At 40.5% G+C, this 23,540-nt stretch overlaps 1 protein-coding gene across 1 annotated transcript in view; it reads right to left on the bottom strand.

Annotated features, from left to right (window-relative positions):
• The window catches only part of gabrb1 (gamma-aminobutyric acid type A receptor subunit beta1), a 52,651-nt gene that overhangs the window by 5,459 nt on the left and 23,652 nt on the right, over positions 1 to 23,540 (bottom strand). Inside the window, exons 4-7 of the mRNA XM_035167582.2 lie at positions 19,411 to 19,631; positions 9,148 to 9,230; positions 4,853 to 4,996; positions 2,172 to 2,324 (exon numbers count right to left, since the gene is read on the bottom strand). Coding sequence (XP_035023473.1) covers positions 2,172 to 2,324; positions 4,853 to 4,996; positions 9,148 to 9,230; positions 19,411 to 19,631 — 601 coding nt within the window. The remainder of the gene's footprint in view (positions 1 to 2,171; positions 2,325 to 4,852; positions 4,997 to 9,147; positions 9,231 to 19,410; positions 19,632 to 23,540) is intronic.

Genomic DNA, 23,540 nt, shown 5'->3' with positions numbered 1-23,540 from the left:
CCAGATTCAAGGTACAACGCCATGCAATCGTCTGACTGCTGATTGGTCCAATGGACACACTGCTCTCTCCCAAACAAGAAATCTTTAAAAAGTCTAAAAATGGCGAAATCTAGTGAAAAGGGTTGTAAATTAAGACTGCTGTAGAAACTGTAATTTTTTTAACCCATTTTAAGCTCATAGTTCAACCAATTTGGAACTGCCCAAATACTGACCAGATACTGACCAGATACTGACCAGATACTGACCAGATACTGACCAGATACTGCTGTATGTGTCATGGGATGGAGATGGTGATTATGAAGGAACACTAAAGAAGATGTGAGAAGCTACAAATAGCTGTGACAGTGTATGAGGACATTGCATGTCCAAAATCGTGCTATACACCATGTAAAGCACATGTTGGGTTGTGTCTATGCTTGAAGGTTCGTATGGGTGAGCAGGTCTCCAACACAAAGTTGAGCCAAATCCTGTGTAGTTTGCAATTGATTGTCCATGTATAATTATGTGTTAAAATCAATTTATTGGCTATGTGAAATTTGGGCTGAGTCAAGCTTTTCTTACCCTTTGCCTTCACTTAAACAGTTTGTATGTACTGTACTATCACGGATGACGACTGCTTCACATTGGAGAGTAGATTCCTGTAAAATCTACCAAAGTGGGAGTAATTATGTAGCTGTGCTGTGCTCGGACTCACCTCTGGCTCACATACAGACACGACTCCAGTAATGGGAGACTTATTGCTGTTATAAAAACTGAAATGGTTTGGCCATTAACTTGATGTGTCCTTGTCGCCTCAGTAACTCAGGCTGTTGTAGCAGGCCAGCTGACCCAGAAGGCTCCCCTTGCCCCGATTGCAATTTGAATTCAGGATTGACTTTGTGGTTAGAGCTGGGTAGTCTAAAGTGTTGACAGGCCACATTTGATACTAAATCCACCAGAGTCCTTTCAGTCGTATTAATGTAATGTTGTATTTGTGTAGATGTTGATATTTCTCTGGATGGTTAAAATTTCAACCTTCAGGTGTCACAGGTTGCTTTAAGATATTCCACATAAAAAGTTTGACTTTTTTTAGAATGTCAGAGGAAGCATGTAGTAAAAAAAGATTCTATGTTGAATTTTAGTGTCATAAAGGTAGCAGGATAGCATCAGCATTTCGCTACATAAATCATATTCATTCAAGTTATTGTCACTCTACCTCCTCATTGGACTCTGGTTTGTGATTGAATTGTCATTGTGCAGATTCCAGTGTAAAAACGTCGGCTTTGTATACGTTTGTTAAAAAAAACATTTATTTTTCACGTTGTCTTTGGGTTTCTTGTATTCATATTCACGTTCACCTTATTTTCATGAATATAAATATTTCCTACATATTCACTCAGATGCAAATATTTCTGCACAGTAAATGTTTTCTCCACGTGTAAGACTTAAATCTCTCGTGCAAGTTTATTTTACAGGTTTACAAGGGATGATTCACAACTACATACTACATGCACAGATATGCACTAATAACAACCTATTTTTGTCCATTATTTAGAATTTGGCTTTACAACCTTAAAATCTTTTTGAGCATAATCTGAGCCCATACTCATTCTGGTATTATTGTGTGCACCACACTGAACATGGACATGAAAAAGAAGAGACAGGGAATAAAATAATAGCCAATCCAAGTCAAGATAAAGGCTAAAGGAACTCCAGACGGTTTCATGTCCCTGTGACTAGATAAAACAGAATTTTAAAAATAGAGCTTTTTGGCAAAGTCCCTGCAGCTCGATGTTCACAGAAGAAGAAAATGAAGCTTTAGAGAAAATAGCTCCACCCCCACTGTGAGACATGGAGGAGGCTCAGTTTTATGTTGTCTCTTTGCTGTGTCTGGCACAGGGAGCCTTGAAACTGTGCAGGGATCAATGAAATCAGAAGGTTCTAAAAGCATTCTGGAGCTAACCATACTGTCACAGAGCTCTGATTCATTCATGAGTCCTGGCACATTGGAGTACTCTGAAGAGGCTTCCTCTGAGTCCTGATCTTAATGCAACTGAACATCTTTGGAAAGCTCCAAACTTACAGTTGGGGGAGGCACCAATCAAACCTGGAGAACTGGAGAAATTTGATGTACAGCCACTCCACTCACAAACCTTGCAGCTGATCTGTGAAGAAATAAAAAGGTCACTGACCTAAGGCCACTCTGGCCGCCGAGGCATCATAGTTGATCCAGAAGGAGACCCAGGACAGGATGGTGATCAGGGTGGAAGGCATGTAGGTTTGTAGGATGAAATAGCCAATGTTCCTCTTCAGCTTAAAACTCAGGGACAGACGTGGATATGAGCCTGTGGAAGACAGTAGTTGAGTTTGCTTTGAGTGAATATAGAATAGGAGGAAGAGTCTGAGCAATCTTCCAGCCTTGGAAAAAAAAGCTGAAGAAGAACCAGCTGTTCAAGTTGTTAGTCTTGCAATATTTACTAAAATGTACACATAGCTACATTAAATTGAGCAAAATCAAAGAAAAGCTGCACACTTATATTATAGTTATAATATAGTGAATTTAAAGATGCAGTGAATATATAGCGACGATGATGTCATAAAACACATAACGCAGATAACAGAGGAAAAAGAGACTTAAAAAAGAGGTTTCACTGACACAGAGCACCAGCGTTGTCTTTACACTAAATGTGGTTAATTTATCAGTCATCAACACATCAGTGGAGACCTGGATCTCTGCTGTGAAAATAAAGAACAGAGTTTAACCTAGTTTTCTAAAAGTGAATGTTTCCTCAACAAATAAAAGTGCGACAATGACGCAACATTTTATTAATCCACTGACTTTTGCTTTATAGGAATTCCTTTTTTTACTGAAGTGAAGTGTCTCACTGAAACACTTCACATCCCGGGTGTTGTACTTGAATCCCTCTGTTCACTTTTTTTTACCATAGAGTGAAATGCAGGACTGATCACAGAATGCATAGGCTCTGTGTGCACCGGTTTTAACCTGTGCTGTATCCTTGGATCCATGTGCTCAAACAATAACTATATTAGCGGGGGCTTATATAGTTAGATCTTACCAAGCAAAATCCTCACCTTGTCCTCCAGGTAGGGGGTTGGGGGTGGGGCCAACAACCCAACCCTGAATGCTACTACACTGGACCCTGTAGTGGATAATCTGCTTGGGAACCAAAATTAAGATCCGACCTTGAACGTGGAATGACCCCACCATGTTCGAAACTTCAAAAACAGTGTGGGTCATCAATGAGATGAGGAGGTATAGATTAGACATCCTGGGTTGAGATCCTGAGATGAACCTAATCCACTGAACACATTGAATCTGGAGGGTCCTTCTCCCCAAGCAATATGCATGCTAGTTATGTATTTCTTTATTTTCTGAACTGAGTATTCTGAGTCAATTATAGCCAGCGGAGAGAAAACCACAAACAGTGATGGCATCTGAAGGCTGAAGATAAGTCTTCACATATCACACACTATGATTTTATCTACCGACTATCAATACTAACTGAACCAGACTGAAACAGACCTTGTCCAACTTGGTTTGATCAGTCGACACACTTACAGTAAATGAGGTTCATGTGTGTCCCTTCCCTCAGGAATAATATCTGACATGTTGTACATTAAATGATTGTAATAGAAACACCACCGCCACTTGCCGGCATATCAGTATATATAATCAAACTAAAAATATCAATTTTTAGTTACATATAGAGTTAGTTTTAATCTAACTTTTCAAAAACAATATGGTTCCTGAGTCTCATATGTTAATGATTTTTATTTCTAGGTAACATTCAGTCAAACTCTATTCTATAGGGCTACCTTCAGGTCCCAATTACCAGAAGTACAATATCTCATACCACTCCTACGCAGACGACACTAAGCTTTACCTCCCTTTAGTACTTTAGAGCCCGCTGACAATGAAAACTACAACAACGCAGTTAAGTCTCTTCGTGACTGTCTCCAGTAACTAAAAGTCTGGATGGCAAAAAACTGCCTTAATTTATACAAGAGTAAAACAGATGTTGTTTTGTTTGTTCTCTCTCTCCATAGAGAATAATACTTACGCGTACTTACCAGATTAATAATCTTGGTGGCATATTTGACCCTGTGTTGACATATGACAAACATATCACAGCTGCCGTGAACTGTGTTACTTTCCGCTTAGGAATATTACTAAATGTATTTGTTTTTAGAGGTTCAAATGGACTGGCCCCCATATAACATGTTTGAGATCCTGTGCCCCTTTCCACTCCTACGACTCTCAGATCCTCTGACCAGCTGCTACTCAAACTCAAGAAGATAGGGATGGGGCTACAAGCTAGGGCTACCAAATTCAGTTGCTAATATTATTATATTCAGATTCATTCATGCAAATTTGACACACATTTTAAATTAACACTTGCATGGTGCTCAATGGGAACCTATTTATCCCCTTTTCCGTTAATGTTGGTGGTTACATACATAACCAAGTCCCAAGCTCCTGAGGTGAGACTCTGTCATTGCTGTCCTCACCTACAGTTTAATACTGTTGCCTTCATTTTGAACAGCAAACAAACACCTATGTCGTACGTGTCTGGGTGAACCCAGTGTCTAAAGTACAAGATTAATTTACCATAATCATACCATACTAATTATAGTACAGGGAATTTCAGTTTTAGGATAATAACACCTTCAAATTGTTAACATTGTTGTTTAAAAAAGCAACAGAGGAGTGAGGTAGCAGCTTTTAGGCACCATGGCCTACTGGCTATATTGTGTGAGATGTGGAGATTCAGTGAACACAGGCGAGACTGACTGACTACAGCTCAGCACAGTATATACAATGACATTGGGCTTGAACAGATACGACTGTTACCTGTGGCAAACACAGCCTTCTTGGAGAGGGTCTGGTAGTCTATGATGGAGAACTGGGGTAGCTCAATGTTCTCCACCCCGGTCACAGAGCCTGCGTTGCTTCCGCCCTGCCAGTAGAACTCGATGTCGTCCGTGGTGTATCCATCTAAGTGAGGCAGGGGAACACAACAAGTTCAGCTTCATCTAAAATACATGGACCAGCACATTGGGACCCAGGCACAATACAGTGTATATATGACCAGAATGCCATCCCACTTTGATGAGGTAGTGCTTTCACACCTGCCATTTTAAACTTGGAACTCAAAAGCATTTTCTCACAAGGTACATTTCTCTTGAAGGTCAAGAGCATTAGTTACATATTGAAACCCTGTATCCTAAGGCTACAGATGTTGCATTCTAAAAGCTGCTGCTCGATGGTTTATCTCTAATGCATGTGCAGGGACCATCACTCTACCCAGGAGGACTCCTGCTAAAAAGAGTTTCTCCAATGAACAGTGCAGACGTCCATTTTCTGTTGACCTGTCTTGTTTTCTATCGGTATATACCAAGATTTGCAAAAAGATGCTGAGCAGAGGTTGTGTAGCCACATTCCACCACTATAGCCCAGCTGTTTAACTGAGGTCCTTTCTGGCTCTTGTCCACCATGAGGCCGTCTCTCTTCTCTCTCTGCCCCAGACACCATAGAGGACTATATTAAAGATGCATTAGCCACAGAATTAATCTGTCCATTCACATCACATACAGGTGCATGGTTCCTCTTTGTGTGGTATGATACTCCTTGCATAAATAATAGCCCCCCACATAACATCAGTTAGAACTGTCACTCTCCTCCTTTTTTTGGCCTCAAGCTTTTGAGGATTTCTTTAGTGTCCCCATTTAACAAAAGCAACCTGTGCAACATTTCTAACCCGGTGCGCATCTGAGAAGAAAACGAGGTGGATGTGCCGGGACTGGAAGATTTGGTCAGTGGTTGCTAACATTTAATGAGGTGCGCTAGAGCAGCACTGTTGCAAACCAGGTCCAGACATTTACACCACTCCAAACATTAGCATAGACCCCCTGTTTCCTTCCTTCGTATCCGTATCCCAAGATAATGTTCTACTAAGAAATAGACAATAGAGTTACAAATCTTTCTGTTCACACTTGACTACATGTATGAGCTGCCTGTCTGATGTTTCTGCACCACCACCTCCTGGTCCTTCTGAACACTCATCTAGCCTTCACTGTGGGGAGGATCCTGCACCCCCCCATGTTCTGTGGTCAACTAGGAGGGTCATGGCCATTCATTTGAACAGGGAAACCATAACTATGTGCACAGCATGTTCCCTGTGTTTAGGTCCAGTTAAGTAACATTACGACGTGGACACGCAATTCTACCGAAAAGATTTCATGATGTATTTGTCCACTGCAATAATGCAACTGTAAATTAAGTACCAATCAAAAAGTGCCGGGAACAATATATTAAAAAGGGAGCAACAATCAATACTTGACTACAAGTTCTGTATTGAAATATAGTTTGATTGAATATTAGTTAAAACAGTGAATTACTCTTGGTCCACTCTTAAAGATGACATAATCTTTAGGAAGTGTCACAGCAATATCTTTAAGAGGAGCAGAATAATAAACATCTTCACAATAAAGACTATTTAAATCATTAGGGAGAGTTTTACAGAGCAGCAAAGAGAGAGACAGCATTTCCTTTACTTTTTCTGACAGGTCTCTGGGTTATGGCTACAGCCAACGCCATAGTGGAGCAGGGCCTGCTGCCCTTTCAGTAATTAGAAGAATTTAATTGGACCAGCTAGTGTCTCTCTCTTCAGATCCTCCATCTTATCTAAAGACAGCAGCAGGATTTAAGGGAATTAGCTTCTTCTCATTATTAGGAGGGATTCATTATGATTTTGCCATCTGTTCTTTTTTCATCCACTTAATTTATGTGAGAAGACCTTCAAATCTGACACAAGATGGGATTTTTAAATGTGACGGTAAAAAAAAACAATCTAAATCATTAGACATGTTACTGTTTAGCTCAAGGAATTATCTGTCATTCCTAACAATAGCAGATATTAATGCAGTCAGAATTTGGACAGTTTACTATATTTTTCTGCTAAGCGTACATTTGTTTTTGAAAATGTACTTTTAACAACATCTTCCCTTCTTGTTCTTTATCAATAATACTCAGCTTGGAATAATGACCATCGTATATTTGTGTGAGCATAGAGTAACCAAATCTACCAAAATTAGCCAAGATGCCATCGATCTTCACCTTTAAGCTGAGCTCATAACTCTACCTGCCTGATTTAGGTCTTAATCTTAGCAGACTCATTAATCATAGTATCAGAGACCCCTTCACATTTAAGTGGATCCATGTAGAAACGGAGTCCTATAGTGATGATCAGTGCTAAAGTGCAGATTCTTTGCTCTTAAAATGTCTTTGGAAAAATGAATTTCCATGGTTTCACTGAATACAGTGTTATACTTTATCACAATTCAGATGTCATACACCTGAAGACTGGCACACACTCTCTTTCAACTGAGCCCCTACTCTTTCTGTGCATATACAGTGAGGGGGCTTCAAATGTACATGTAGGTAGCATCCATAATTTACCTGCAGCACACACTTAAGGAGAAATGCCAGTTTGCATTAGTTGGTGTAAAGTGAAGCATGACCTGAGTGCAGAGATATATGGAAGAGGATCATTTAAAGTTATTAACAGGGAGGTGGAATTTAACAACCCCAACGTGGCTGATTAGTTTGTGCACTTAAGCTCCGTGTTAGTAATCATATTAAAACACAAAGATTCAATTGGTGAAGCGTATCAGGTCACCGTGGTTTCCAACTTCCACGCGATGTTACCGCTAGACCCCAGATATAGCACGGTTCAAATTCGTATTAAATAAATACTTTGCGTTATAGTCATGTATCTTTTAAACTTAACAGTCTGAAATATGTTGTTCCTTTGTGGGCAAGTCAGAGACATACAGGCATATAACATTTCTTTCCCACTGATTTGTATGTTCAGTATGTCCCAGACAGTTTCTCCCCTACACTGATTCACTATTCATGTCACGCTACAGCACTGAAGCTCTGTCTGAAGTGGTGCATTTAGTGGTTTATTGGAAGAGTGAGGATTGAAATTATTATCGCTGCAAGAGTGCGTTGATAATTTTTACATTCAGATGGAACCACCTTTCTAGGATAGGTGGTGAGTATTAATACTCCAAACATATTCCAGTTGAGTATTCATTTAAATGTTTATTAAAAATCTTTCTACATTGTCTTTCTACAAGTGCATGACAGTGTCAGCCGTCATCTCAACCCTCACCTATGCTCACTAGCTTTGGTTATAGTGACTGAAAAAATGTGAGTATCATTCCATGTGGTGACAATGAATGTCCATTGCAGGTTGGCTGAGCTCAGGGTGAGGAGCTCTGAGTAGAACAGCTGCTCATTTCTGTTGAAAAAGATCCATATGAAGTGGATCAGGAACCGGATTAGGATCCCTGAATGTATTCAGGATAGGTCCGTGTGGAATGGGAACCATGGGGCAAGTCCAGAACAGGAGGAAGGAGGATATATCTCCCTTGATTGCTGGGAATGTTTTTGATACTCCTCCATGGCTGGAGGAGAGAACGGTTATCACACTGCTTTATACTTTAACCTTCCTTTAAAGGAAGAATCTTCGAAGTGTCCAGAAACAGAAATGTACCAACGGGCTTTAGGTGTTAGGGTTATTTCTTGACTAAATACATATTAGTGAAATGACCACAAACAATATATTCGTTTTTTCCCCCTTAGTGGGTTGAAAGTTTGAGTTCTAACTGAACAAATTTCAATGGTTCCTTAAATCTATAAGTCACAAACTTGTTAAACAATATGTAAAAAGTCACGCCGTGACGTCAGAAGATTTTGTAGCGTTTGGAAGGTGACATTCTCACTTTACATGTTTGGTGCAGGTCAAACAAACTCTGCCGTGTCAGTCCACTGAAGACCAAACAACCAGATGGAGAAAACTTGGGTCTTTGTCCAGTATCAATTTGTCTCAGAGTGAACACATTATTTTATGATAGGTCCTTTTTTGCAGGAATTTAAAAGCTAAACTACCTTAAATCCATCAATCTCAAAGAATCTGAGAGATATATTTCCTAGTATATGTACACATACTTGGCGAATAAAGCTGATTCTCACATGACTTTATGTTTATTCCCATGACGTCAGTCAGAAGTCAAAAAGCACCAGAATTAAAAGGCGTTGACTCTTCAGGCACAAACACACACAAACTCTGTGGCACTTACAGCTCTCTATCTCCAAAGTGCAGTTCTGCTCATCCAGTGGGTATCTGCGCAGGTCCATCATGCAGGCAGCTGTCGTGGTGATTCTAAAAAAGAAAGGTTTTAACTTGTAAACAGCATTCAGCAGAAATGTCAAGCAGGAACACTCTGGGGCCTTCTGTTTCCTTATAGTCTGCATTTATCTGCACACACTGGTGATTCAGTCAACACAGTAACACATCCAGCATTCAAGTTTCAAAAGAGATAAACATTTCCTTTCCTGGTGCCTGCAGGAAAAACTTGACTTTATAAAGGAAGGAACAATGCAGTCAGTGTAGCCCTCAAACACATGTGGCATCCCACTGCACATTTCCTATCTGCTCAGCCTTCAATCTGACAAATCCTTTTACACCTCGAGTGGAGCTGAACTATCTGTTTCTTTCCCATAATTGCCTTTGCACTGCTGACATCACTGCTGCAGCTCCCCTCCCTTTGAAAAGCCTCCTGTTCAATCTTAATTACAACTGAGTAATTACGAATTAACACAGAAATCCAGGCAATCGGGTGGAACCCGTGACTTCCCCCCCTTTGAAGTCTAACATCTGAAGGAGGAAACACTTCAGTCTGATCATTTAGAAAGAGAGAATTAATGAGTCATTTATTTTATTTTACTAACAGTTCCTGGTGGGAGTGAGGCTGCAGTGATTTAGTGTTGTAGGTCAGTCCAGGAGCAGAGGCAGACCCTCGTATGACTGCTTATAGCTGCTGTCCAGTGAAAGGGGCAGTCGCCATAATCATTTGTTTAAAACAGCAACACAATTCAACCTCATCCCAGCTAACCGCTAAAACCATTTAGTCACATTACATTTAATATGCTGTAATGGGAAAATAAATCACAGGGGCTATGAACAAGCAATTTTCTTGTTGACATGCAGTTACAATCATTAAAAGTGCACATTAGCCAACACAGAGGATATACAAGACAAACGATCCCTGCAGACCTACTATACATTAGAAAGAGGTGTGTGTATAGCACCAGAGTGAGTTCTTCACTATAGGCAGTGAGGAACAACCTGGAAAAAAATAATGACATTTAAAAGATCCAAATCAAAGCGCTCTATGTCAACATTAACCCTTTTTATTTATGATGATGGCTTTCTGTAACACGCCTATTAAATTCAAATGCATTATGAGTTCTTCAGTGTGATCAATGTATGTTCATGTCTATGTTTATGAGAGTACAACACAAGGGCCCACATATGTTTAGGTTCAACTTGGTCAGTCACACAAACGCTATCTGCTGCCTTAAGAAAGTGACAATGTGACTAGCTGCACCTGATTCTAAGACCAACATGTCCATGGGTGCTCAAATGGGAAGAGCGTTTTTGCTATTTATACAACGTGGGTGCCTGAAGGGACAGTGATAACTGTGCCATCATGGCGCCACTGTGAAAGGAAAGGTCCAACATCATATACTGTCTGAGCAGGTTATGTGTTCTTTTTGGGATGTGTTTGGCTACAAAGAAATGCTGTCCACATACATGTGAGAGGTACTGTACTCAGCACTGTGCTGTATTTGCCTCTCGCCCAGTGTCAGCTCCGATTGGCTCCAGCCCCCCTTTACCCTCAAATCGATAAGGTAGCTGATGGAGGAATGAGTTTTTTAAGTTTCTCTGTGGTCCATCGTTTGAATGTAAATATAACCATAATCCTGCAGCACAGCTGTTTTACGTCTGCTGATGCTAGCACAGAATCAGCTTGGAAATAACTTGGAAGTAACTGGTGGATAACATCTAGTCCTAATGTGATGCGTTTCAGCCATTAGTTCACACTTGTTCGATTGTGTGAGAAAAATCAACACGTATTTTTCTGAATAAGCTGAAGAACCCACAATTTATAAAAGCAATATAAAGCGATACCTTTCACTGCCAATGTCTTTACTAATGTTTAAAAGTGAGTTCTGCCAGTTTCTTCTTGTTCAACTAATCATGACACTCCTGAGCGACAGGAAAGTGTCTCATTAAAACATATTGAGCTGAGTTTTCCCACTGAAGCCATAACACACTGATGTACTAGCATCTAATTACATGTGCAGTCAGGTGGGCTGTGTTGTAAAGCGTGATCTTTTTTAAATACAGGCATTTGAATATTGATTTTGTTTCTGCTTTTGCTTACATCCATCAGGAAATTCCCACCGAACATGATGGTGATGAACCCGAACAGGGCCTCAACCGCTTTAGCACAGTCATTCAGAGTTAAGGAATTCAACTGAAATAAATGAATGAAAATAGAAATCTAGTGCCTCTTGTGAACTGTCATCTCACTTTTCTATAAATATATATTACACAGATGAAATGGACTTGCATGCTTACAAAGAATGCATCTGCAAGCAATGGAAATAAATATGTGAGTAGAGAGAGCAGGAGGGAAGCAGCCAGATAAAAGTCTGACATCATGAATATGCTAATTGACGTATTGGGGGTCCACACATTTTACACTACACCCCCAATTTCCCAAATGGATAAGCGGTCCAAATGCTAAAAGGGTATTCATTTATATTAAATTAATCATAATGTAATATTTATTATTCTAATGATGATGAAAACCAGGACAATTGGGTGTTTTACAGATATTTTTTGGGGGATGCGGAGCACCTAGTCTGAATACAGGTCAATTCAGGACAAACCAGGATATCTGGTAAGCATTTAGTGTAGCTCATCTTCACTCACAGGAACTGGGAGTAATTACAACATACGGCACTTAGTATGGTAATGTCCAGCACATCCAGCAACAACACATCATTTTACAGCTCCCATTGGTTGAAACCATCCCAGATCCTGAGGTGACGTAATACCCAAACTGTCAGGGCACATATCACATGGGGACAAATGCGCCGGTTTGACTCCCAGGCCTAATGAACCGTTTACTGCAGTGATTCCTTAACTCTCTCAACCTGTGTTTCCTGTCTCTCATCACTGCCTGTATCTAATAAAGGCACAAAAAGTAACAACTCAGTTCCACCCTCAGCAGTAAGAGTGATGAAGAGTGATGAAGAGTCAGTGAAGAGCAGTGAAAGAGTCTCCTTTTAAAGGAACATTGCTGGCTTTATTCGGCATGAATACAAATGGCATGAAAAATGTACTTAACATGTATCTGTATTACCTGCATCTTCAATAAAATGTATAAACAAATATGCTTTAAAACAAGTGCAGGTACTGTACCTTTAAGGGTAAGAGAAAAGGGACGACAAGTGTGACTTAGGAGCCAAAAAGAAAATCCACTAACGCACTGGTCACTTTCCTCGATCGTCGCTCCTCACTCTGCTGAGTGAGTGTTATGCTACACGCACGTCTCCTCCTCCTCAGCTGGTGCAGTGTCAGGACATAAAAAGCCCTTCAACACATGAATATTCATCCTTTTCTTACCTTGTTGAGTATTCTTGGACTGTCGACCCATGTCCTGGACACACTGAGCACATTAGCCAGCACTAGATGAATTATGAAGCAGGTGCACAGAGCATGGACTCTAAAAATAGAGTGTCAGCTTTATAACTGATCAGAAAGGACTGCTAATGTTGCATTTCACCCCTTTCGTGGTCTGAATCATTGAGTCCTCACTAGCGATCCATCACTTTCAAAGTCGCACATTGACAGATCCTTAAAGTCTTGGTGCTGTGTAGCGTTCTGCTTTGCAACACATTTTATGCAGAATATTAGTGGCAATCGACACAATTTGAAAATGTACTTCAATATGTTCTGAGATATACAGTCGGGCCAGTTACTCCTACAATTGTAGATAAGATAAGATAAACCTTAGTTAATCATGAAGGACATTTTTGTACCAGATCTTGCTCCAAAGTTTCAATAACAATCAATCAATCAATCAAATATTATTAGTATAGCCCATATTCACAAATGTTCTCATAGGGTTTAACAAGGTGTGACATCCTCTGCCCTTAAACATTAACAAGAGTAAGGAAAAACTACCTAAAAACCCTTTTAACAGGGTAAAAAGAAGGTAGAAACCTCAGAGAGAGCCACGTGTGAGGGATCCCTCTCCCAGGAGAATAAGAGCCTAAAATAGTACAAAAAAGATAAGTGAGGAGTAAAACTGTGTGAAATATGTATTGAGGAGTAAGAGAGGACCACTGCCTAAAAATACAACAGAATGAACTAAAAACCAGAATAAAACAGGGATAGAAAAAGTAGAGTGGAAAATGACAAATGAGAAGTAGTGTAGCACATGATGAATACAAATAGTATTGCACACAATATTAATAATTCTGTACAGGATAATAATTGAAAAAAATGTATTGCACATAAATCAATGAAAGGGATGTAATAAAGTACATGTTGGAAGGTAATATTGCATGTGGTAATGCTAAAAAATATATATTGTTTCCCAGTCTCCATAATTATCTGAGGGAAAACATGTCTATTATTTTATTCATAAAACATAATTCACGTGTTGCTGCCAAACTGGTCTATGAATACAGTAAAGTGTAGTTCTATACTTTTATTGAGCTGTTAGTATAAGTAGCACTGGGCTGCGAATACACCGTGTACCACACAACATACAAAATGTATAGATGGAAAGAAAATATAAAATGATACACATGAAATTGAACACTGGCAGTGTGGTGTTTGTTTTGTGTTTATATCAATATCTGTTTACACTATTTTGCACATCTCTGGGGTTTGAGCACCATTCAGTTCAACTTGTCATGTTCCAACTTGCTTTCTTGGGTTTAGGGAAATGTGAGTATTCAATATCTAACAGTAGAAGAAGAGAGGCTTTAGGTTGTTTGTTTTGTCTGAGGCAGGGTGAAGAAGAGCGGCAGGTCAAACTGCCTCTGCCCAGTACGTGGTGGTTGACAGCACAGTGAGACTAAAATCATATCTTCCCAATGCTGTTGCTCCTGTCAGTTATTCATGTTCAACCCAACATAAAACCATCCCTCCCTCAATGGACTCCCAGTCACAGTTTACACTCAACCTGGGGTACAAGTAGTACGGACAACACGTCCCACCTTCGAGTAGCAGCAAATTAGATCCTATTCCAAGGATTTGTAGATAGAGCTCTCCTTTAGTGCTGCACATACATACAGTACAAAGGTAGGTGCATTAGAATCAGGTACATTACAGTGGTCCTTTCATCACCTCACATGGAGAAGTGTTAAAAGTCATGGACATTAGTTCATTTAAAAATTTGGATTCTGATTCTCAGTGTGGGGTTCCTATGCTGCAGGTGCCTCCGTAGAGTAGGTAAGTGTCGTTTCTCTGTACTTGATCAAAATGGAGATGGCGACAACAACCATTTTACATTTACAAATAGTTTAGCCCTGAAATGTGAATAAAATGGATTTTGGTAACTGGTGTATCCTAAGATTTATACAGTGACCACTTTGACTTGTCCTGGAATGAAAAACATTTTTGTTAAGTGACAGCAACAATGGTTCCCCAGTACTTTGCAAAGATCAAGCAATATTTAAATGTATCCATAATAATAATACACTTTATAATTACAAGGTGCTTCAAAAAAATGGTAAATGGTCTGTATTTTTATAGTGTTTTTCTAGTCTTGATAACCACTCAAAGCGCTTTACAGAACAGTTTCACCACACACTGCTGTCAGGGGCAGTTTGGGCTTCAGTAACATGCAGAATTGGGGAGACTGGGAATGGGAATCGCCAACCTTCTGATTAGTGGACCACCCGCTCTACCTCTTGAGCCACAGCCCCAATGACAGCTATCTCTCATGAATCGTATCTATCTCTCCTCAGACCATTACAGGACAAGTGAAATGTCCTTAAACCATATGTGGATAGATGCCAGTTGTCATGTCAAATTATATATAATATACAATCACATGTGAGCACCATTACTCTTATGAAAGTTTATAACTTTGCATCAGCACAGGCCAAGCAGCACAGTCTAAACCTGAGTGGTCTGTCTTTTTTTTCCGACGACAGCCGTCCTCCATCAGTCAAAGCTCAACATGTCTGATCCTTGTGGCGTCAGGGACACCAATGACATGTGTGCATGTGTTGCATGTCTTCTTTCCCAAATCAAGGTGTCCAGCCATTACCCACAGACATGTGCATGTGCCAGTCAGGGGTGAGGTCATTTTGGGAAACCTAAATATAGCTATTGTGTCAGCAGTGAGCACACTGGATGAATAATTGTGGGAGCCGGCAGGGGATAATGATTCTGCAGCATGCCAGTGTGAAAAACTGTCCATGTCCCCTTCATCGGAAACTGTGAAAATATGAAGCCAAAGTGGAAAATTGAGAAAATATGTGAAAAACGATCATTTAAGGTTCGAGGAAGAGAGAAAGTAGTGATTAAGTAGTGATTACACACCATTAACAAATACTAAAATAAATATTGAATAAATCATTATATGGATAAGTAACTATTGTAATGTAATGTAATCAGACTGACAGAATCCATATCCAATGTCTGTCAGTTTTACAGGTTGACACGTACAACTTCAGTGTGCAAACAGGTTAAGAACCCATATGACTGGACTATGTATGAGCATGGGAAACTAAAGATTCAACTGTTCCTCCACCCACTAATTCCACTAATTCTGCCTTACTTTCTGAATGTGGAATGCATATCTTGCACCATCCATATCTTTACACTTGGCATGTGTATTGTAAATTGCCCGAGGGAGAGACGTGTCGAATTTGTTACAATTTGTAGAAACAATATGTTTAATGGAAAAAAAAATGTGAATAAACAGCCTACCAGCACTCTGCAGCAGTCTCTGGACTGACTTGAACATGTCTTCTTCTACATCCTCGGATAAACAACAGCAGTGATAAACTACACCACTGGTTAGCAACTGGCCAATAATATCTGTCCTGGCAGATCATTTTGATCATCTGATTGTTTTTACTTCACAATATTAGACTGAAAAAAACATTTACAGCTTTCGTGGATGCTGATCTTGCTCATGGACACAACATTTACTTCTTGTTTAGCAAGTTTTCTTCAAAATAAAAGCACAAGGTTAGTTGCTGCAATGCTTCATATCAAGCTGAATTACAGAGTTTTATTTTGAAAAGTCGGGATTGTGTGAGACCTCTAAAATAGCCGACATGAAAAACATTGACTATAAAACCTTCATTGCAGATAAACCAGGTAGGATGAACGCAAAGTTTTCTAACTTCACTCTGCACCCTAGACTCTTTATAAAAAGCTCTGCACACAACGTCCAGCACACAAACAATAAAAAGTGACAGTATACTGTAGAACTATTTGAGGAGGACTCAGAAGGACACGGAAGTAGCCCCCGAGCATTAACACAAGCAAACAGACAGGGTTAGAATGAACACTGCCCGAGCATGGACATAAAGTTGACATTGGTCACAGCTCAGTTATGAAACACTCTGCCACAGTGTCCCTCCTGCCGGGCGGCTGACAGCGTGGTCAGATGGTGTTAACTCGGCTTATATCTGGTAGTTTCTGCTTTATCTGCACATTCCCATGATGGGCATGTGGCTCACACCAGAGCTGAGAGTTTCCGAGCAGACAACAGGAACAAGTCGCACTTCCTGTTGACGTAAGAGAGCAGGCGCCAACATTCTGCAGTCTGTCAGTCAGTCACAGATCATTGCTGTTGTAGTCCAGCTAATTATGACAAATCGGTGTAAAATCTAGTCCATGCAGGTTTATTTCTTCTCGTTAAATATTTTCACCTGGAGTCAAAAGATCCTCTCCATCAGAGCAAACTGGATCTATGGGGAGTTGAACAGAGGCGTGAGCTGAGCCAACATACATGTAGAGGCGTCATTAAACTGTCCTCTACTCAAGGATTTATTGAATGACAGCATATAGGTGACTGCTACGTGTTGAACTCACAGGCAGAAATGTAAATGGCGAGTGTATCAAGCTAACAATATGACCCTAAAACGGACTGACGGTGTCCTGTCCGTTTTATGCATTTTCATCACTGTAATGTTTTCTCTCCTCTGAGGAATGGAAGTTCAAGGGCAGTATTAAAAGGGGGAGGGGAAAAAAAGAGGAGGGGGAAGGTGGTTAAATAAGCTAGATGGAAAGAATGAAGAGGAAAGGAGAGAAACGATGCGGGCAGCCCACAAGGCCTATGTTCACTCAGCCATGAAGGCAGGGCCATCTAGTGTTGCTTTTGGACAAATCTAGCCACAGGTCTCTGTCCTTTTCAATGTGCCTGTTCCTGTTTGGGCCTAAGTGAAGCAGTGTGAGTCTGTCCTGGTGTACAGCCGTCCACCCATCAGTCAGACCTCTGCTCCCTGCTCGGCTGTCGCTCCCTGACTGACTCGTTAGATAAATCAAGGCTACCAATCTAAATATGAAATGAACGCTGTGTGACTGTAACATGAAGGGTAACAATTTATAATTTAAGTACGTAGAAGGTTACTAATGTCATGGCTATGTAGCAATTACATAATAAATAAAAGAAATAAATCATCTTTAAATGTAACAAATTTCAATTTATTTTCAATGTGCTTTTCCATAATGGACCTCTTAAAATGACAGTTTAATACTGTAAATGTGAGAAGGAAGTACTTTAGATAAACTGGGCAGTTTCATTAAATAAGAAATCTAAACCCTAAACTAACAGATAAACCTGGGTGTGTGAGTAAATGTCAAATATGTTTTATTTTCTTACACTGAAACTCACTTTCCAATTTTAAATCACAACTTCCAGATTTAAAAAGATTTTTAAAACGTTTTGAATTGATGATCAAATTTAAAATATATCAAACAGGTCAACAGAGTCAACAGCCAATTTATTTTTGCGTCATATTTATTTGTTTCGTCAGCAGATCCCACTCATCTTTGGTCGGTGAGGGAAAAGTGATGAGAACATGAGGAGAACATAGTGAAGTCCATATAAAAACACATCCAACCACTAAAATGGTCATTGACGCTATAAACACTGAAACACTGTGATACAAACTGTACAATCAGGAATCAAATGTCAGAATGTGTTAATAAAATGTGCAGCTTTACCTCAAAGCTAAAGAAACAGTGAAGTCATCGTCCCTCTCCTTCGTCCTCATCCCTCGGACTTTGAACTCTGAGGACTGACTTATTGACAGTGATCGGCTCACTGTTTCCTCAGTTAACATGAGACCCACTTCATCAAAGCTGTGCTCGGCTGTCGAGAGCAGGACCGTGTGTGCACGGTGTGTGCACGGTGTGTACACCGGGAGAGGCTGTGTCAATGTTTCACCAGCTGGTTTTCCCTCAAAGTTCAGGAGCAGATGCACACAGAGCAACACTTACCCTCTCATAGGAGTCATATGAGGAATCTACTCCATGCTAATCTGCTGCTGCTGACCAAAGTCCAAAATGTTCTTATAAGTACACATGGGCGAAAATCATATTCTCACTAGGACTTGTTGGTGTTGAGAAAATGTGACTAAACTCTTTTGTTGCTCCTCTTTGTAAAAAGCTTTTCAGCTTTAAAATGCCTGATTCTTTCATCTTAAACATTTACTATACATTACAAAACGTAGTTCCAACTTTACTAGATGATTGGTAGAGGCACTGCACCGTAACTGCAAACCCCTATGCCAGTGATTCTCACAGGGAGTGCATCAAGCATGCAGCTGCACCAATCCATGAGCACATTTTGTCTTTCTCCGTCTTCAGCTCTCAAATCTTTTGTAGCTCTAAAGTTTCAGTCCTATGTTCCTGTTTATATTTTCAAATAGGAACTACATCATAGATCACTTCCCTACAGTTAGCTCTGTTTGAGCTGCCTTAGGTCAGTGACATGTCCTGCTGCTGCTCTTCCAAATTAAAGTATTGGCACACCAGAGGGGGCCTTTTATCGTGATGCAGGTGTAGGCAATGCCATTTGTTTGTTGCTGTTTAAGTAGAGATTTGTTAATGGTGCTAGTCTTCAATGAAAACAGTTCTGCACAATGAGATATGGACATCAGTGTCATTGCTTACCCTGTTGTCTTGCTCTGATTGACTGTATTTGTTGACAATTCCTCTAGATATTTAGCCTGCTAGGAATCTAGCGTAGGAGGCAATGTGTTGGAGAGCCTCATTATTCGTGTCTTGGAGGAGTTCTCAGTGATGCCAACAGCAGAATGAACGCTGAGTTGTCTCTGATCTCTGGCTTTTCTCTGTGTGTTCCAAAATGTGTGTGAATGGAAGACTGGGCTGCAAGTTGTGTAGTGTGAATTCGACTGAACTAACAACCGCTTACTTCCCTTACCTCCCACTTAATGGTGCAAATACATGACAGGGCTACACGTTTAAGACTGGGAGCAGCTCTCACCTGAGACCGTAGAGCACAGTTCCATCAGGGTGCAGTCTGATCATTCGGTTCTTCACTGTCACCCCGTGGACAAAGGACTTCTTGTCATTAATGAAGTAGGTGTCAGGGACCCACAGCTGGTCTGCCACTCGGTTGTCCAGGGTGAGGTTAAGAGGGATGCCTGTGTAGGACAGACGCTTGTCTCTCCAGGACTGCTGGAAGTACATGGTGATGGTATAGTCCTGTAGGAATGACATGGTGTGAGAGGAAGGTTAGCACATCTGCATGCAGATGAATCACATCCTGTGCAATGTCCTGGGTGTTGTAAGTAAAGCTATTGAATGAGTACTGGCCGCTTTAAATAATCATGTAGATGCTTCCATGAGGACAAATTATGTAAAACAATTAAATCAATCATCACTCACTTATGCAGACATTCAGATCTACCTTCTATCATCTACAACCACTACAGTCCAATGCTTCTTGCTTCAAGTACATTGAAATGATCAGTAACTGGCTGTTCCTGAATACTAAAATCTTGGAAAAGTCAAGTCTCCAATCTGTCATCCTTAACTTAAGTTTAAACTGCAAATCAAAATTACTTTTATTAAAAGAGACATGTCAAAGAGCTACAATGTGAAATGCAGAGAAATATCATGTGTATCCACTGCACAGCTTGTGTTGCTGCTCCTTTGCCTTTATTTTTGGTTTGCAAATGAAAGTTTTCTCCTTTTGCTTCTGAAGTTCCAACTTCTTGATGATTTCCTCAAGTTGTGTTATCGAACCGAGCTGAGTCTCAGTCATGTTCTGGTTCATTTGGCCGCTCTCACCGACTGATTGAAGGATTGGTTTGCTCTGCCAACACACCACTCAGAAAACACGATTTGAAACTGCAGGCCATTGTAAATCAAGCTTTGGAAAATTGTCAATACTATTATGAAATTTCCCATTTTGTAGTTTTGTGGACTCAACATACGAAAGCTCCCAGTGAGTCAGTCGAGATTGTGCAGTGTGGAGGTTGCAAGCTTTGGCAACGCAAGGAGAGAGAAAGGATGACTGTGTGCCATGATTCACAGTCTGGGCTGTCAGGGGGCGGAGTGCCACAGCTTTCCATACAGTCTGAGCCATCTTTCCAAAAATGACTTGTTCCAGCCTCAGCACAGACTGCTGAGATGGATTATGTTTTGCAACGTCAGTCCTCATTAAGCAGCGGGAACAGTCGCCGGCATGCTCGCTCCAATATATCACTCATTTCAAAATAAGTGCAGTGGTCTTTCAATGAGCCGAGATTACATTGTCGACAGGCAATCATGTTTTTTCTGAAAAAGCCACAGTTATACAAGTGGATTTTCGTGTGACTGGTGAAAAGTTTGTTGGCTCTATTTAGAAGATTGAAGTGCATGGAGCAAGTACAAGTGCAAGTTTTAGTCCAAGTGCACTTTCGTACAAACTGTGCATGCGAATGGTTCAAAAGGTTTGTGCCGGGTCTCTTATGGGTGTGTTTTTTTGTGTAACGTGCAATAAAGCAATCAGAGTGGCAGCTCCCTGCATTTGCTTTAAAAGCCTGCTGAGCTTGCACCTTGTGGATTGACATCATAAGAGCAGATTGTCCAGAGACTAAGAATGAACTCCTCTCTGCAGAAGAAATGGTTTCACTTCATGCATGAGCAGATTATGTGCGTGCGTAAAAAGTGACTGTACACCCATTTTGCAATATTCAGGCATGTATTATAACCTAAAAATAACAGTGAAACACTGCATTATTGTATTCAGACCACTTTCAGTTTTTTCACTGCCTTAAGATATGAACCTGAACACCAAATTATTTTCATTTTTTGATAAATCTAACTCTTGTGTATTTGCAGATTCGTTTTATATTTACAGGTCACACATTAAGACATTTCACTGGTGGAGCTGTTCTCCCTCTGTGGACACAGTGTTAGTCAGTCCCAATGTGCACTGATAGCAGCACTGGGCTCTGAACATGAAAATGAGGGTACAAACAGGATTCTCAGGAGCTTCAACAGGTGGAATTGTCTCTTTGTGGTGTTTTTGTTTTGCCGCTGTGCGAGTTGATGTGTGATGTCCGAGCCTCGGGGAACATGTGTTTCTGCTGCTGTCCCTCGCTCTCAGACTACGTTACGACAATAACACCGTACAGTGTGAAATGCGTTGTGTCACAGCGCGTTATGAAGGCCTGCATACATTCAGCACCGCTGAGGCACACCTCTCGTGCTCTCTCTTTCCAGCCATTCTCCATTGTTTCAAGGTGCTTTTGAGGCACCAGGCAGAAGGGACCGGGGGGGGGTACATCGAAAGCAGGAACCATTTAAACAGCTAGTGTGACTCTCATAATGAAGATCTGCTGAAGTATCGGCTAAAAGACGTCCAACTCTGCTCATTGGCTCCAGTTAATCCACCAACATACACACAGCACTGCCATCTGCTGACATCTGAACATGTGGATACGGGAGATCCAACCACCAACACTGACATTCATTAAAAGACTAGAACAGAGATCCACTAAAATTATCCTCCTGCTTTTACAATTAAATTACATTTCCTTTTTTTTTCAGTTTTGTACAATAGAAATGATCCCCTATATCCCTGGAAAACAAATAATTTGGCCCAGGTGAAAACAATACATACCTGCCAAGCTAATACATGCAGTGACTCTGTCACATAAAGGGATGAAAACTGAACAAAACAGTGATCAAAATCTCTTTGAAAGTCAGGAAACTACTGTTGCCTAACGGTGTTTATAGTGTTATTTTTAATGTTACTTTCCGTGTTGGATTTTAAACACCCCTTCTCAGATTCAAGGCTGCCTTCGCTTGCATATTGATTGGATGTGAGGACAAGGACGAGCGCAGCATAACAAGAACGACCCTGATCCTAACCTAACAGGATCGGTAATGGCGATGGTCCTAAAAGTCTGTTCAAAGTCACAGGAAAAAAAGGAGATGTAATAAGGAGAAACAAGGTACAGGTAAACACAAAATGAATCTTCCAGGTACTCTAGTGAACTGCTCATTAATATTCCTCAGGCAACCTTTGGAGAAAGCTTCCGTGAGATTGTTGCATCACTGCCTTCTATCGAGCTGACTCGACGTGCAGAGCTGCTGTTAAGATTCCACTCACGGCTCTCTGGTTTTCCAGCATTCGTTGCAGTTCGTAAAGATGCTTATGCATCCATTTTCTAACAGCCTGGAGAGAAAAAAATGTTAGCATGTACTTTTAAGTCAATGGTTTAATGTTCAAAACATTCATTTGTTGCTGAATATTTCTATTTTTGTCTACCAGACTGCCATGATTATGGTCTTTATCGATCCCCAGAGAATGAGTCATAATGTTCTTAGAGACCGTCAGACCTTCCCTGCATTATCGCTTGAATCCAGAGAGTTGCCATCAAATGATTATAATAATTCACTATTTTTTCATTTATTGTATTTTAATGACCTAAAGTGCAAACATTTAACTTTTATCCTTTTGTTTGGGGCACTACACTAAGAAAATTCGCATATACCATGTAGCTGCATTAACTGAGGACCATTTTACCTAAGTAATATAAAAGCAGCAACACTAACTGTAGGAGCTCTTTCATTAGTTTGATATATTATGATTATTATTATTTGCTATTTCTGCATTTGTATTCACAGACACTAGGGGGCACTAAGCTCCAGAGCAGGTGGGATTCACAGTAAAGGTAGCAGTTGTGTTAATGAGGGGAAACACCAGGAGGGGACATGATTTTATAACAGTGCATGAGGAGAAGCTGCAGGATGAACACGTGCATGTTTTTGCTTTAAACTGGAAAATAAATCAACCCAAACAGCCACTCCACTAACAATTATCTGATCGAGCTCATTCAAGTAGATGAATTGAGCAGAACTGAATAACAGGTTCCGAGGTGGCTCCGCGTCCATTCAACTTGAGGTTGCCCACCAGGCGAACGTGTTCAAAAACGTTTTTCGGCCTGAACTCCCAGTGTGCCTCACTCCATTAATCAGGTTTAGACATTATAATTGCCATGCAAATCAGCGATGTGAGCAATGATTCAGGAGTCTGGAAATAGCACATCCGAGTCAGAAGCCACTGCCAGCCGCTGGAAATGTTAGTGGCCAATAATAAAGCAGATGACATCACCTCTT

This window comes from Hippoglossus stenolepis, chromosome 10 (genome assembly GCF_022539355.2).
Source record: "Hippoglossus stenolepis isolate QCI-W04-F060 chromosome 10, HSTE1.2, whole genome shotgun sequence".
Classification (NCBI taxonomy): Eukaryota; Metazoa; Chordata; class Actinopteri; order Pleuronectiformes; family Pleuronectidae; genus Hippoglossus; species Hippoglossus stenolepis.
Note: the sequence above shows the minus strand (reverse complement) of the source record. Positions and strands in the feature narration are given on the sequence as shown.